Raw genomic sequence first — 14532 nt, 5'->3', positions numbered from 1 at the left:
GGCATGGGAGAAAGCTGTACGTCACCTATAGTTCCCTCTCCGTTATTTTACTTACTGCTGCAAAGCTCAGAAGCCATTTCCAGGACTTCAGAGCATCAGGAGATAACAACTGCTTCCAGAAAGAGCAGAATAGGACATCAGCATCTCTCCTGGGGGAGCTTGGCCGCAACAGCTGGTTGACTTAGCCCAGAGTAGCACTTTCACTGCTATCTTTGGAAATAGCACTGTAATTGCAGGTGTTCTTTTAGGGATACCCAGTCTTTGGAAAGCAACTCAGTGTTAAAGCTTCTCAAATTCTGGGAGAGTCTGCGTCAGCAGGTCTAGGCAGAGCCAAAATATGAAGCTTTTGTGTTAGACTCCAATGCATGTTCAGAATCCTATTTTCCTCCCTCTACATTTTTTTTTCCCATACTAGCTTTTGGGGATGGAATGGAGGAAGGGCTCTAATAAAGGACGTCCAGAACTACTTACATTTTAAAAAGAAAACCTGAAAAGGAGACCAGTGCTTAGCCCAAATGAAAAAGACTCATCAGGACTTAATGAAGACTTACAGAGCTAGGAAGGCGTCCTTAACCCATTGAAGTAGTTTTCTATAGTTATTACTGACTCTATCTATATTCAAGTCTAGCCTATTCCACAAACATTAACCCAATAAGACACAATAGCCACCCCTTCCACATTTGGATAAGAACAAGTAATAGTATCTACCACCAAATAACTGAAGAATTATCAGATTGAACTAATTCATGTCTTTAACAGAAAGAACAGTAACTCTTTAAATGAATTTGTCAAAAGTTTCTTTAAACATATACCTTTACATGTATTTAATCTTATGCAGATGCATAGATGTTATATTTTGAACTTCTTTTTTTTTTTAAAGATTTTTTTGATGTGGACCATTTTTTAATTTATTTATTTATTTTATTTATGGCTGTGTTGGGTCTTCGTTTCTGTGCGAGGGCTTTCTCTAGTTGTGGCAAGCGGGGGCCACTCTCCATCGCGGTGCGCAGACCTCTCACTATCGTGGCCTCTCTTGTTGCGGAGCACAGGCTCCAGACGCACAGGCTCAGTAATTGTGGCTCACGGGCCCAGTTGCTCCGCGGCATGTGGGATCTTCCCAGACCAAGGCTCGAACCCGTGTCCCCTGCATTGGCAGGCAGACTCTCAACCACTGCGCCACCAGGGAAGCCCTTAACTTCTTTTTAAGGACAATCTTTCATGCCTTTAGTCCTACCTAGTCCCTGCTCCTCACTCCCACCACTCACATGACCCCACTCACTCTAACCCTGTTCCTTATTCTGTCCCAGCCTAAACCATTGGCCAGCCCAGGATAGTTCCTTTATATCTTTATCACTACTCCTGTGAAGCTAGAGAGAACTTAGAGACATGTAAACAGATATATATAAAGAACGGTGGTCACAGGGAATTCCCTGGCAGTCCAGTGGTTAGGACTCTCTGCTTTCACTGCTGAGGGGCGGGTTCAATCTCTGTTTGGGGAACTAAGATCCCACAAGCCGTGCAGCGCAAGCAAAAAAAAAAGAAGAAGGGCGGTCACAGTTTTAGAAAAATGTAATCATTCTGCTATTTGCTTTTCTCATTCAACAATACCCAGGGGAAATATTTCTCCGGGCCAAAGAATGTACTACTATGTCTCTTTTTTTTTTTAACCTTACACATGATTTTCCAAAATGTGGATATTCTCAAATTTATTTAATCATCCACATAGATGAATATTCATTTTGTTTTCAAGTTTTGTTTTATTTTTCCCACTACAAACAACATGGAAATAAGCCTCATCATGTACATGACCTGACTGAAAGTGCTTACATTTCCATAGACTGTACTCCCAGAAGTGGGTTGAGTGAAATATGTATTTAAAAGTTTTAATGTAGGTTGCTTGGTTGCTTTTCTAAAAGACTGTTAATATTTCATATACCTCATACAGATAAGAGGATCATTTTCCCAGATCCCAACCAGCAATAAATGTTGTAAACGTTAATTTACATCCCTTCACTACTAGTGAATGAGAATTTTAAAATATTTGTTGGCTATGTATATTTGCTCTTTTTGGAACAGCCTATTCATATCGTTCCTCCGCTTTTCAACTGAAATGTTTTACCTCTTTCTTGCCAATATGTGAAAGTATTTTGTATATTCTTACATGTACATGAGGTGGGTTGAAGTCCAGGTTATATACCCTCCCACTAGGAGGGTGAATCCAGCGTCGGCTGAGACGATCTTTGAGCGTTTCAAATGGAATGTTCAAAGTGATCACTAGGTCCAGGTCACATATTTTGTCCAAGGCTTCGGCCTGAACTAATGTTCTAGGAAAGCCTAAATGCCAAACAAAACACATCAAATGTGAGACATTTCCCAATTCAATTAGTTGTTGAAATATTTTCTGAGACAGAATAATCAAATCTGCACATACACTCCCCAGAAAGGAGATTTAATCAGGAATTTATATCTACTTCTATAAATTTAATACTAGAAGAAAATATGCTACTTTACAACCTAGCTTTAGCATTTGGAATATGAAAGGTTAAGGAGTCACATGATAAAAGGAATAAGTGCGAAACATCACTAGGCTAGTCCCAGCTCTAGTCTCAGCTCTGCTCTTAACTACCTGTGTGACCTTGGGCATGTTGCAACACCTCCATTTCTTCTTCTGTTAAAGAATCAAAGGGGCAAATTTTATTTGTGTCCTTTTAGTTCTAACAGCTTATAGCATATTATTCTTAGGATACCACTATATATACACACAAATATTTTTTTAAGTCTAAATCAATTAAAGTAGGATCCTTCACTCAGACCTTCATTTGAGCCTGCACCTTAGTAACAAGGTGGGCAAAATTCCAATCTCAAAAAGAACTGGTGCTTTTGAAACTATTTGGATACTGCAAAACTTATAAATTCACCCTACTTTTCTAAATGTCGGAAAATAATCTGCAATTGAAATTTGGACTCATGGGCATCACTTTCTGTTTTGCAGTTAGTTGACCCCAAATTTTATATATATATATATATATATATATATATATATATATATATATATATATATATATATATATTTCCTCCCCCACCCCCACCCTGGGGATTGACCTGCTTTAAATGTAACCCTAGGTTTGGCTGAGATGGTACACAGTAGTATCTTGTTCCTAAATAGTTTGTCAAGTTGGTCTGTTTTGTTAAAAACCTTACTGTATCCAATTATCACTTTTTAAAAAAATGTCCTTTAAATCTTAGTTAGGTAAAAGAGCTGGGTGGATGGAGAGCAGGAAAGAAAGTATAATAGGAGGTGCAATATTCAGAAGACAAACTTAAATCACTTCAGATAAGGAAACCAGACCATCTCCATCCTTTCATCATTGGAAGTATCAAGAAGACATTGTAACGATGGCTCTTCATGGCCCTAAAACACTTAACAATCAAAGAACTCCTTTTCCTATTACAGGAAGTCAGTTATTCAAACATGAATGTGCTGTACTCTGTGTTAAAATCCCCAAGTTGTTTGAATGCCACGGTGATTTCAGAGTGTTTGTTGCATTCAATGTGACAAAACCCACCCAACGCTGTCTCTGTGCCCCCGCTCCAGGTACCAACCTCTGTTCCCTTTGATGCCTTCCTTATTGCCTGTGAGACCAGGCCCTTTTCTCCAAAGCCCATTCCTCCCAGGGTCCTCATCCATCATCTTCTGCACACAGAAATAGGCCCCTCTTCCCCTCCTCTCCATACACCAGGACTCTGGATGATATTTCTGATTTTCCTTGGTCTTGCATGTTCCCCAGCTGCAACCCAGCTCACCTGTTCCCACAACTTCACCTTTGGGCTACCCATGACACCATTTTCCTTATCTACACTTCCATAATTTGTTCTTCTTTTGTTCAGTATCACATGACATGATGCCCAAGGTTGACTTTGGCCACATCGACTTACTTTCAATACTGCTCTCTTCACTAGCTCCTTTCAATCTTTGTAGTGTCAGATACCTCTGCCTCAGGGCCTTTGCATTTGCTGTCCTCTGCCTAAAATATTCTTCCTGCAGGTCTCTGAATATGACTCCTTATCATTTGAGATATATGCATAAATGTAACTTCCTCAGGGAGACTTCTTACACCAGTATACTTAAAATAGTCCCATTCCCCTTCCACTATCTATCTCATTACTCTTTATTTTCTATTATTTGTTACTATGAATAATTTCCAAGTATTTATGCTTATTTTCTATCCCTATTTCACTCTGAGAAAAGGGACTTTTTCTGTCTTGATCATTACTATACCCTTCAGCTCCTAAAAAATTAACACAGATGAGCAACTTAGTATAGGGCCTTGTAGCTATTTCCAAAGTTTATGCCCTGATGAACTTGCTTACAGTACTTTGTATCTAAGTATCTTTGCAAGTTCCATCAGAAATTATCCATTCCCTATATCTTACTAAACTCAACATCTGGTCTGCACTCCAATGTAAGCCCTGGTCACAGTAAGTACAGAAATGAGAAAAAACATTTAGGAATTTTATAGCAATTCCACAGAGTAATTTTAACTCTGTTGAATCTAAAATTTGGGCTTGAATTTACTGGGTTTTTTTCTTTTAATTTTTCCAGTAATTTGTATTTGACAAAAAAGATTGCTCTGCAGTGGATTGGGAAAACAAATAAAACTGGATTTTCGCTACAGATAGTTTGTTCTAGGCTTCCCCCGGAGCTTCTTTTCTAATTTCTCCAGTAAGGGAAATTATCCAATGGCCCAAGTTTCTAAATTTTGATGTTGTTTATTGCAGAATCTCTTAAGAGATTAAGTGGTATCTCTTTGCAAAGGGATACAAGAACAGAGAGACCCAAACCCAGGGCACATTTCAACTCTATTCTTATGACAAGGAAAGACAGAGTAAGTTCAAACAGAGGTGAGGAGAGGCTTATCTTGCAGAGCACACCTAAGTTCATCAGCTATCATGTGCCCAACCTAAACTAAACACATGCTTCCACCAGGCAAAAGAGCTGTTCCAACATTACAGCTAGCATCAGAAGAAACTGCTTTCACATCCTCATTTGCTGTCCTCTTGTGATCTCTCTTGCATTCAGGCTGGCTTCATCAGAGAAATAGGTATTTCTAATCTTGCAGCCTAGGCTCTTGTGCCAATAGCCACTCAGCTGTATCCTCTCCTTCCTCCCACACTGGCTAAGCAACCCCTTCACATAAAGGTACCCGCATGTTGGGAGATTATGCTTGGAAGTATGTTCATGGTGCTTCTGCAATGGGAACTGAGATACAGTACCTTCAAAATAGAAAACAGTACTGCCTTTAAATAAACTAACTAGATTTTTTTCAAATCTCAACATAATTTCTGTCAGATCAGATTATGACTGCTTGGTATTTGGGGAAGTAAAAGGTCAAATCGTATCTGCCTAAGATCAAGTACAATGTAGACACCTTGGCCTTAGCTCTGGAAGGCAGCAACGCCTGGTGCACAGTGGGCAAACACTAGGTAGTTGTCTTCTACTGTTCTTTCTTTTTTATTTATTTATTTATTTATTTTACTTATTTGGGTGTGTCGGGTCTTAGTTGCAGCACGCAGGATCTTCGCTGCGGTGCACAGGCTTCTCTCTGGTTGTGGCACGCAGGGTCTAGAGTACACGGGCTCAGTAGTTGCGGCGTGAGGGCTTAGTTGCCCTGTGGCACGTGGGATCTTAGTTCCCCGACCAGGGATTGAACCCGCGTCCCCTGCATTAGAAGGCGGATTTTTAACCACTGGACCACCAGGGAAGTCCCCTTCTAGTTTTCTATTAAGTGAATATACTTCTTCGATTAGTCTGCCTTATTTGTAAATAATTCCATGAAATTATATGACTCTTGAGCTCTGTAAAGTCTATATGTAACCCTCTTTCTATTATGGAATGGCTTGATTACTTTAAAATTGATTCATTAAGCAACTTCTCTTTTGATTACTATGAAGTTCAAAAACAGACTGACTTTTAGAATCGGGGTTTCATAGCATTTGAGTGTACTCTGGAGCCCCATATATGTGACAGTTACCAGGTAAATAATAATGTAATGCTAGCTGGGTCACCAAGGAGCAAGATGTGGGCCCATGTGGGTGCTCACGGCTCAATTCTATCTACGGCTACACAGACTGGGGGACAGGGAAGGGGGTCTTAGGAGAGTCCAGATAAAACCACGCCAAATTCTTTCCCACCAAATTCCCTTTTGAATACTGCACACACCCTCAGCCAGGTTCTTTCCTCTGTCTCCCTCCTCCCAACAGCTCACTGTAGGTCAGGCTGGGGATGCTGGAGTGAGCGCTTTGGTAGCAGGCCCAGGCACTAGGCCAAGTCTCTTAGTCCACTTCAGCCTACACCACGTACCGGAGTCTGCCCTAGAAGATGAGCTTCCTGAGGTGGGGGTTTAAGACGTGTCTCACTCCCCTTGTTATCTCCTGGTACTGTGCCCAGTACGATCTACATTGAAACACCAATAAAGTGAGGGCAGTCAGCCTTCCACATAAAGGCACTCTCCCACTGACGGCCAAGTCCTGCCTTTCCCTGTATAACCCACTCCTCATTGAAGCTTCAAGATGACAACTGGAATTAGAAACATGTCTGCAGCCAAAACAATCCCAAAGCAATCTTTGCTCTTTCCTCAAATCCATTTTCAAGGAAAAGCCATCTTCTAACGCAGTAGCTTCCAAAGAGACCCTCCTTAGAGTACAGAAAGAAACAGAACTTCTATTGTTTTTTTCTCATTCTTTTTAATCTTCTATTTTGGAGGGCCCATTTTATCAGTTTTATATTAATAAAATTGTATGTAATTATATATCTATGCATAAATATCCATATACTGAAGATGTAGACAACATTTTTATTGATGACTATGCACAAAGAATTTTAGCAATCACTTAAAGGCCTCAATTCTCAGCCACAGTCCCTGGGGCCTTGCGTTCCAGCATCACTAGTCACTACCCTGACAAGCAAACATTGTTCTTTATCCTTTGGGTAGAGGTTGAGAGCTGAAAAAAGCCGTAGGAAAGAAGAGGCAGCTCTAAAACAGAATATAACAATTCCTTCAACAAATAAAAACTCAAATATTGGGCTTCCCTGGTGGCGCAGTGGTTGAGAATCTGCCTGCCAATGCAGGGGACACAGGTTCGAGCCCTGGTCTGGGAAGATCCCACATGCCGCGGAGCAACTAGGCCCGTGAGCCACAACTACTGAGCCTGCGCGTCTGGAGCCTGTGCTCCGCAACAAGAGAGGCCGCGATGGTGAGAGGCCCGCACACCGCGATGAAGAGTGGCCCCCGCTTGCCACAACTAGAGAAAGCCCTTGCACAGAAACGAAGACCCAACACAGCCAAATAAATAAATAAATAATAATTAAAGGTGCTAATAATTCAAAAAAAAAAAAAAAACTCAAATATTATTGGTTAAAGTTTCCTTGTCTAATGAGGTTCAGAAGCCCGTCTACTCAGCTCCCCTAGAACTGTTTCTGAACTTTGGGGGTCTCTGGAAGAATGGGTGGGAAATGCAACTGTGTACAAAATAAGCTGAATTCCCAAGGAACAGATTTCAAAAACATGCTGGGCAGTGCCAACCTACTGGGCTCTCACATTCAGACCCATATTTAATTCCTTTTCTGAGATTTTCTAAGAGTTTAGGGGGTCACTGGTGCTCTTTGCTCTCTGCCACAATTACAGTTCAGCACACAGACTCCGCATTCTGGTCCCACCCAGTCACCAGGGAACTCAACCCAAGCACAGCTTAGAGCCCGGGCACAGCATAACCATGACGGCAATAACCTTCCCACTCTAGTTATCTGTTTACCCCTTTTATCGCCTCATTTTTAGATAATAAAGCTCTTTAAATTTACTTTCCTGATCCAGTTCAATACCTTATCATGATGAGCTTTAATTTAGGTTAAAATTCAGAAGACTGGTAGATTCAGCACAAAGATTCAGCCTCAAGCTGCTGGTAGTACAGGTGTGCCTCGTGGCGGCAATGGGACACAACTTGCCAGGAACTAATCTACATGCAGGCTGCACTAACTGTAACAGAACCCACACCGAGAAAGCTATGGCTCTGCAGTCCTTTCCACCAGTGTGCACCCCATTTCTAGAAACATTCACACAGACAAGGAAACTCTAGAAGCTGGACTAGATAGTTTCCACGTTCCAATAATAATTCAGCAAACACAGCCTTTATGCTTCACGTGTATTTTTAGTCTACTGTTTACAAAGTACTTATATAAATTTACTTATTTCATTCTTCACATCAACCCTAGGAGGTGGGCAGAGCAGGAAAGATCACCCTCTGTTGGATAGATAAGTATGTTTGCCTTCAGTGAGGGTCAACAGAGGAACTTGGATTTAACATCGGGTCTCTGGTCTTTCAAGCGCTCTTTCCATTCTACTATGCTGCTGTTCCAGGGGTGTATAAAGGGGGGGTACTTAAAAGAATCCTAAATGTCACCCCATCTATCTTTCTTCAACCAAAAGAGCAGAGCATCATGGTAACATCCTCGTCATCATGGTTACTATTTGTCGAGCATCCTCAATGTGCCAGATATATTACATGCAACAGAAAAACCAAAACTTTGCAGTAGCCGGCAAAGGCTTGCTCTCGTTCCTGATTCTTCTCTCTCCTCATCTCCCTGCCCATCACTGACATCCTTACTGTTCTCAAGCAGGCAGGCTCACTCCCGCCTAAGACATTTATAGTTCACGTCCCCTCTGCTTAGAAGGCTCTCACTCCAGATGTCCAGGTATGCCCTCAGCTTCACAAGCCTTGGCTCGAAGCAGGTCTGTTAGTGAGGGCTTCTCTAACCAGCCCACCACTGGCGCCCCATTCACCCTTCATTCTTTTTTTTTTTTTAGGGGCACGCTGTCTCAGCATCTCCACTTTTTTTTTTTTTAATTTTTATTTATTTATTTATTTATGGCTGTGTTGGGTCTTTGTTTCTGTGCGAGGGCTTTCTCTAGTTGCGGCAAGCGGGGGCCACTCTTCATCGCGGTGCGCGGGTCTCTCATTATCGCGGCCTCTCTTGTTGCAGAGAACAGGCTCCAGACGTGCAGGCTCAGCAATTGTGGCTCACGGGCCCAGCTGCTCCGCAGCGTGTGGGATCTTCCCAGACCAGGGCTCGAACCCGTGTCCCCTGCATTAGCAGGCAGACTCTCAACCACTGCGCCACCAGGGAAGCCCCACCCTTCATTCTTTTTCTTTTTTTCTCTGCATCACTTTTTGTCTATGACTTATTTTCTGAGTGCTTTTATTCCCAACAGAATGTAAGCGAAGTGAGGGCAGAACTTTTAAAGTTATTTGCTGCCATATGCTTACTGCCTAAAACAGTGCCTGGCATATAGTATGTGCTGAATAAATATTTGTTGAATGAATTAATAAATATCTCAAAAGTCACAATTCTGCCAGGTAAGCGTCATCCCCATTTTAAAGTTATAAAAGCTGAGGCTCAGAAAAGTTAAGTGACTTGCCCAAGACCACGTATTTAATAACCGAGGAACCTAGAACCAAGGAACCAAGTGCTATCTGACTTCAGAATCACACACCATGTACCACACTTTGCTTTCTTCCTCCTGAAACAGAAAACTGCATACTATGAGAAGCAAATTCTCAGATGGGAAGCGGTGCCTGCCTGCTGCTGGCGACCAGAGCAGTCAGCTTACAAAATGACTTGAGAAACCCAAATCCTGGTGGCTTCAGGGGTTCTGCCTGGTCTAGTGCTGCAGGCACAGACTCACCAGATTCTGTTCCCACATATGCATAATAAATATTCTGCATCTTGCTTTTTTCTGTTAATATATCTTGAAGATTTTTTATACATAGTACACATTGCTCCCTCACTCTCTTTAATACCTGCAGAGTACTCCCTAGTTTGGATGTGTCATAATTTAACCAATCCCCCTACTGCTGGACATCTAAACAGTTTCCAGTATACTCCAATAAATATCATTGCACACACCATTAAACACATGACTAGGGAAAAACAGCATGGCAAATATAGACTCTGAGAATGAATATAGGCTCTGGAGACAAACTTCCTCGGCTGGCGGTTCACCTATGGTTTTCTCACTTTGCGACGTTGGTTACCTAACCTTTCTGTACCTTTGAGAATGATGATACCTAATTCAAAAATTACTATATGTAAATCCCAGCATGTTGGCTGGCCCAGGGCAAACTGCTGGAGAAGGAGTGGAAAATGGGGGAAAATGAAAACCATATGGAGCTGGAGGTCGAAAGACAAATAGCAAGTTTGACAGTAAGAAAGACATGAAGGATGAAGATAAGCTTGGGCTTTTATAAAAGTATGAAAGAGGTGGTAGGGAGACAGAATAATACCATCGCCACCACAATCACCCAACAGGATGTTTTCACGTGGGAGAAATGAGTCGCCTCAAAAACAGAAGAGACAAGGAAAAAAAGTAGCATCGTAAGGGGAGACCCAGGTTTTCCTTAAGACAGAAGGTAGACAGAGCATTCTACAAAGAGAGGGCACGTGGAAGGTGGAGAAAATTGATAAGGAAAGAGGATTCCAGAGTACGGTGGAAGAGTCAAGAATTAGGGGGCAGGAGGAGGGGAATCAGTAACAAAGAGAAGAGGATTTTTAAAAGGTCATGTGAGGGATATAATGTAAGAGGGATGACTTACATTTCTATTAATAATCAAGCATCGCAGTTGGAAGTAACCAGTCTCAAATAGTATAATTTTCAGGGCAGCTGTGGTGTCCTAAGCTCTGAAGTAGTCACCAAGGCCCTGGGGATGGGCCGGGGCTCCCACTGAAGTTTGGGGTACAATGTCACAGGCCTGAAGGGTCACAGGTCCTGTCTGTCACTCTAGTTAGGCGTAAGGACAAAGGCTCCATGGAGTGAGGAGCGCTGTTTATCTGCTTATAAGATAATTAAAAAATGAATATCCTTCAGCCTACAGATCCTAATTTTAAGACTTCAGGGCAGACAATAGGAAATGGTACTCAAAAAGGCAGCATGGGAGTTTCCCTGGAGGCACAGTAGTTAAGAATCCGCCTGCCAATGCAGGGGACACGGGTTCGATCCCTGGCCCAGGAAGATCCCACATGCCACAGTGCAACTAAGCCCATTCGCCACAACTACTGAGCCTGCGCTCTAGAGCCCGAGAGCCATAACTACTGAGCCCGCGTGCCTAGAGCCCGTGATCTGCAACAAGAGAAGCCACGACAGTGAGAAGCCCGCGCACTGCAACGAAGAGTAGCCCCTGCTCGCTGCAACTAGAGAAAACCCACGCACAGCAACGAAGACCCAACACAGCCAAAAATAAAAAAATAAAAGGCAGCATGGTAGCACCAGAATTCCTTGAATTGATTTACACCAGTGTCTCAAGTTGGGCTGAGTAAATCCTCAAAGTAATTCATTTGTTTTTTTCTTTATTTGTTTTTATAACTGTCTGTTGTTTATTTTATTTATTTATTTATTTGGGAAGTCCCAAAGTAATTCGTTTGTAATTCTCACATCAATCAGCTGCCAAGAAGAGAATGTCAGAAGAGGTGCAATGCGACCAGCACATTTTAAACCGTTTTTTAAAAAGCGTTATTATCCAGCCATACATATTTTTTAAAAAGAACATAGGGCTTCCCTGGTGGTGCAGTGGTTAGGAGTCCGCCTGCCAGTGCAGGGGACACGGGTTCATGCCCCGGTCCGGGAAGATCCCACATGCCGCAGAACGGCTAGGCCCGTGAGCCACAACTGCTGAGCCTGCGCGTCTGGAGCCTGTGCTCCGCAACGGGAGAGGCTGCGACAGTGAGAGGCCCGTGCACCACGATGAAGAGTGGCCCCCACTCGCCGCAACTGGAGAAAGCCCTTGCACAGAGACAAAGACCCGACGCAGCCAAAAATAAATAAATTAATTAATTAATTAAATAATAATAATAATAAAAAATAAAAAGAACATAATGTCAGAGGGGCAGAGTATGAAGACTACTTGAAACCTGTCAAGCAAGATGCCCCTGTATCAGGACATGAGATGTTCATATTGACTTTGGGGGTGGGGTAAATGTGGGCATTTTGCTCTAGAATACACTTAGTTACCATTTGATATCCACTGATCCAAGTTCTCTGCTAGAGATCTACTCTTGGTATGAGATTCAACTCGTTGGTATTTTGAATTGCTAGGCTACTGGGATTTGGAAGGAAACAAATACTTAGCTAATGTATGGAATGTTAAACCATGATCCCATGGAAGTCTTGTAACAGAAAATCTGTATCTAAATAGGAATAGCCATTCTGAACATGAAAGTATTTCAGTGCATATGCAAAGTATTTAAATACATTCTAACCAAGAGATTATCGTCTGTTAATTAAGTGATTTAGACGAGGCAGGCTATGATTACACTGGCAGGCCCAAGGAGAACCTGCCACTCTAGCTGTGGATATTTATTCTTCTTTAAATATGCTTGCTCATGGAGCCTATTAAAATTACAAGATCCCTGAGGGCTGGGGCTGTGTTTATTCCTGAAATGCCCAGGATACAGTCAGATCTCATGTGGTTATGGTATTCCTGGCAGGCAGGGATTACTAACCAAGTGGGCTGATGCACACTCAAATTCTGTCAACAGGTGGCAGCATTAATAATTTTTCCACTTAAAGAACTGCAACAATTGTGGTATGCTTTTATTTTTACTAAAACTAACCCTGAAAGACATGCTTCTAAATGACTAGCAGTATTCCAGCCTCCTTAGACAGACAGCCTGTTACCAGTGAATACATTCCATTGTTGAGGAAACCAGAAAGCCCAACAGGTAAAGTAAAAGAAAGATCATATTTAAGCATAGAAAGCTTGCTTCCTCCCTTTAACTACACATATGACACTGTTCCACTGCATGGTCTCTGACCAGGAGTATGGAAAACCTACTTCATGGTTTCCCTGTCTCATCTCATAACCTGGCCTGGAAAAGCTGCTCTGTCCTGTTCAAACAGCCAATCCACGTTGAAAGCTGAAATTTTATACAGTCTCCCAGAAGCTATCACGGTGCATCACTACTTATGGTGCCTTACAGGTTGTTTATAAAAACTCCCCAAAAGGGCTTCCCTGGTGGTGCAGTGGTTGAGAATCTGCCTGCCAATGCAGGGGACACGGGTTCGAGCCCTGGTCTGGGAAGATTCCCACATGCTGTGGAGCAGCTAGGCCCGTGAGCCACAACTACTGAGCCTGCGCGTCTGGAGCCTGTGCTCCGCAACAAGAGAGGCCACGACAGTGAGAGGCCCGTGCACCGCGATGAAGAGTGGCCCCCGCTCGCCGCAACTGGAGAAAGCCCTCGCACAGAAACGAAGACCCAACACAGCCAAAAATAAATAAATAAATAAAATTAAAAAAAAAAAAAAACCTCCCCAAAGATTTACCAGGTGCAGGGAGATGTCACTAAAGTCTTGACGGGTATTATGTTCCCAGCAGTGCTGGCCACTGGACCTTGGCACCGACTCCTGTCAGCCATGCCAAGAGCCTGAGGGAGGGCAGCTGAAGCAGGAGATGCCACAGCAACAAGCTCAGGCAGTGGAGGGCAAGAGGGAACTAGGACGTTTGTTTTTCTAATTTGGAGTGCATTCACTGCAGAGGAAGGGCACAGAGCCAGAGTCCACCACCACATTCCCAGGCAGAAAAGCAAGCCCTCCACTTGACGGAAATAAAAGGGCAGTTCTGAAGGGCAACTTCCAACATCCGCCTGGGATGGGCAGCTTGTGAAAAGGCCAAGCAACACCAGGCCCCCTTCCTACCGCCATTAAGATCTGGGGCCAACATGGTGGCTTCTGACCACCCATTTCTTCCCAGTTGTTAGAAAAACAAGAACCAGGTTATAGATTGTTCATCACAATTAATCACTGAAGGATTAAAGTTGAAATCCGTCAGTTATTCTTCCACAGTCTTCCCAAACCCAGTGGGGCATTCAAACCTTTCACACCACCCACCAGAAGCCTTAGTTGTAACTTAAAATTAATCACCATCAAAATCTGTTTTGTGAAGGCCTTTTCTCTCTTATATCTTATCTGTTTATTCAATATTTATTTGTGTGTGTATCTAAGACCTCCATATTCCTTTTCAGCCAGTTTTTATTAACAGATGGTGAAAAGATTAAGAAGCAGCTGTGCTCCAGATGTTGACAAACGGAGCTTATGCTACCTCCTATCACTTTGTGAGCTCCACATTTCCCACTATGCCAAGAGAGCTCGAGGGCCTAATTCCCGCTCACTGAAACCTCCCAGGGACACTTGGAAATCCTGTTATACATCCTCGAGTTTAAGAGATTTGTAATAAATGGGTACTGCTCTCAAAGAGCTTATATAGGTTAGCAGTAAATGATTTAAAAACCGATACGCTATAATCACTACTTAGTGATCCACTGATAAATACAAGATACAGAAAATTTGGCTTTAAACCCCAAGTTTGGATCTTCAAAATGGCTTATTGAAATTAAAGAATTTCTATTAGGTAGGCATTCTCGGGGACATTCCCAAATGGCGTGGACATCCTCTGGCATCAGCTTAAGGATTTTTCCTGTTTAAGGAC

General features: G+C 42.6%; 1 protein-coding gene across 4 annotated transcripts in view; it reads right to left on the bottom strand.

Moving 5' to 3' along the window:
* The window catches only part of AK4 (adenylate kinase 4), a 75010-nt gene that overhangs the window by 9481 nt on the left and 50997 nt on the right, over positions 1-14532 (bottom strand). For all 4 annotated transcript variants that reach the window (XM_036859331.1, XM_036859321.1, XM_036859341.1 and 1 more), the window contains one exon: positions 2162-2334. In XM_036859331.1, the coding sequence (XP_036715226.1) occupies positions 2162-2334 (173 nt within the window). The remainder of the gene's footprint in view (positions 1-2161; positions 2335-14532) is intronic.

Source organism: Balaenoptera musculus, chromosome 1 (assembly GCF_009873245.2).
Source record: "Balaenoptera musculus isolate JJ_BM4_2016_0621 chromosome 1, mBalMus1.pri.v3, whole genome shotgun sequence".
Lineage (NCBI taxonomy): Eukaryota > Metazoa > Chordata > Mammalia > Artiodactyla > Balaenopteridae > Balaenoptera > Balaenoptera musculus.
The sequence above is the reverse complement of the archived record's forward strand: the minus strand, read 5'-3'. Positions and strand labels throughout refer to the sequence as shown.